This window comes from Bison bison, unplaced genomic scaffold, assembly GCF_000754665.1.
Source record: "Bison bison bison isolate TAMUID 2011002044 unplaced genomic scaffold, Bison_UMD1.0 scf7180017849462, whole genome shotgun sequence".
In the NCBI taxonomy this organism is placed as follows: Eukaryota; Metazoa; Chordata; class Mammalia; order Artiodactyla; family Bovidae; genus Bison; species Bison bison.
The window spans coordinates 12,658-13,466 of NW_011480035.1; the positions used below are offsets into that span (position 1 = coordinate 12,658).

General features: G+C 45.2%; 1 protein-coding gene across 1 annotated transcript; it reads left to right on the forward strand.

Moving 5' to 3' along the window:
* Positions 1-6: 6 nt before the first annotated feature.
* On the forward strand, positions 7-803 carry LOC104993823 (L-lactate dehydrogenase A chain). The gene has a single exon (XM_010847224.1). It carries the CDS (start codon positions 290-292, stop codon positions 767-769), a length of 480 nt encoding a protein of 159 aa, XP_010845526.1. The 5' UTR covers positions 7-289; the 3' UTR covers positions 770-803.
* The last annotated feature ends 6 nt before the right edge of the window (positions 804-809 follow it).

Below are 809 nucleotides of genomic sequence, written 5' to 3' on the forward strand. Positions count from 1 at the left end.
TGTCTCTGGCAAAGACTATAATGTGACAGCAAACTCCAGGCTGGTTATTATCACAGCTGGGGCACGTCAGCAAGAGGGAGAGAGCCGTCTGAATTTGGTCCAGCGTAACGTGAACATCTTTAAATTCATCATTCCTAATATTGTAAAATACAGCCCAAATTGCAAGTTGCTTGTTGTTTCCAATCCAGTCGATATTTTGACCTATGTGGCTTGGAAGATAAGTGGCTTTCCCAAAAACCGTGTTATTGGAAGTGGTTGCAATCTGGATTCAGCTCGCTTCCGTTATCTCATGGGGGAGAGGCTGGGAGTTCACCCATTAAGCTGCCATGGGTGGATCCTTGGGGAGCATGGTGACTCTAGTGTGCCTGTATGGAGTGGAGTGAATGTTGCTGGTGTCTCCCTGAAGAATTTACACCCTGAATTAGGCACTGATGCAGATAAGGAACAGTGGAAAGCGGTTCACAAACAAGTGGTTGACAGTGCTTATGAGGTGATCAAACTGAAAGGCTACACATCCTGGGCCATTGGACTGTCAGTGGCCGATTTGGCAGAAAGTATAATGAAGAATCTTAGGCGGGTGCATCCGATTTCCACCATGATTAAGGGTCTCTATGGAATAAAAGAGGATGTCTTCCTTAGTGTTCCTTGCATCTTGGGACAGAATGGAATCTCAGACGTTGTGAAAGTGACTCTGACTCATGAAGAAGAGGCCTCTTTGAAGAAGAGTGCAGATACACTTTGGGGGATCCAGAAAGAACTGCAGTTTTAAAGTCTTCTAATGTTGTATCACTTCACTGTCTAGGCTACAC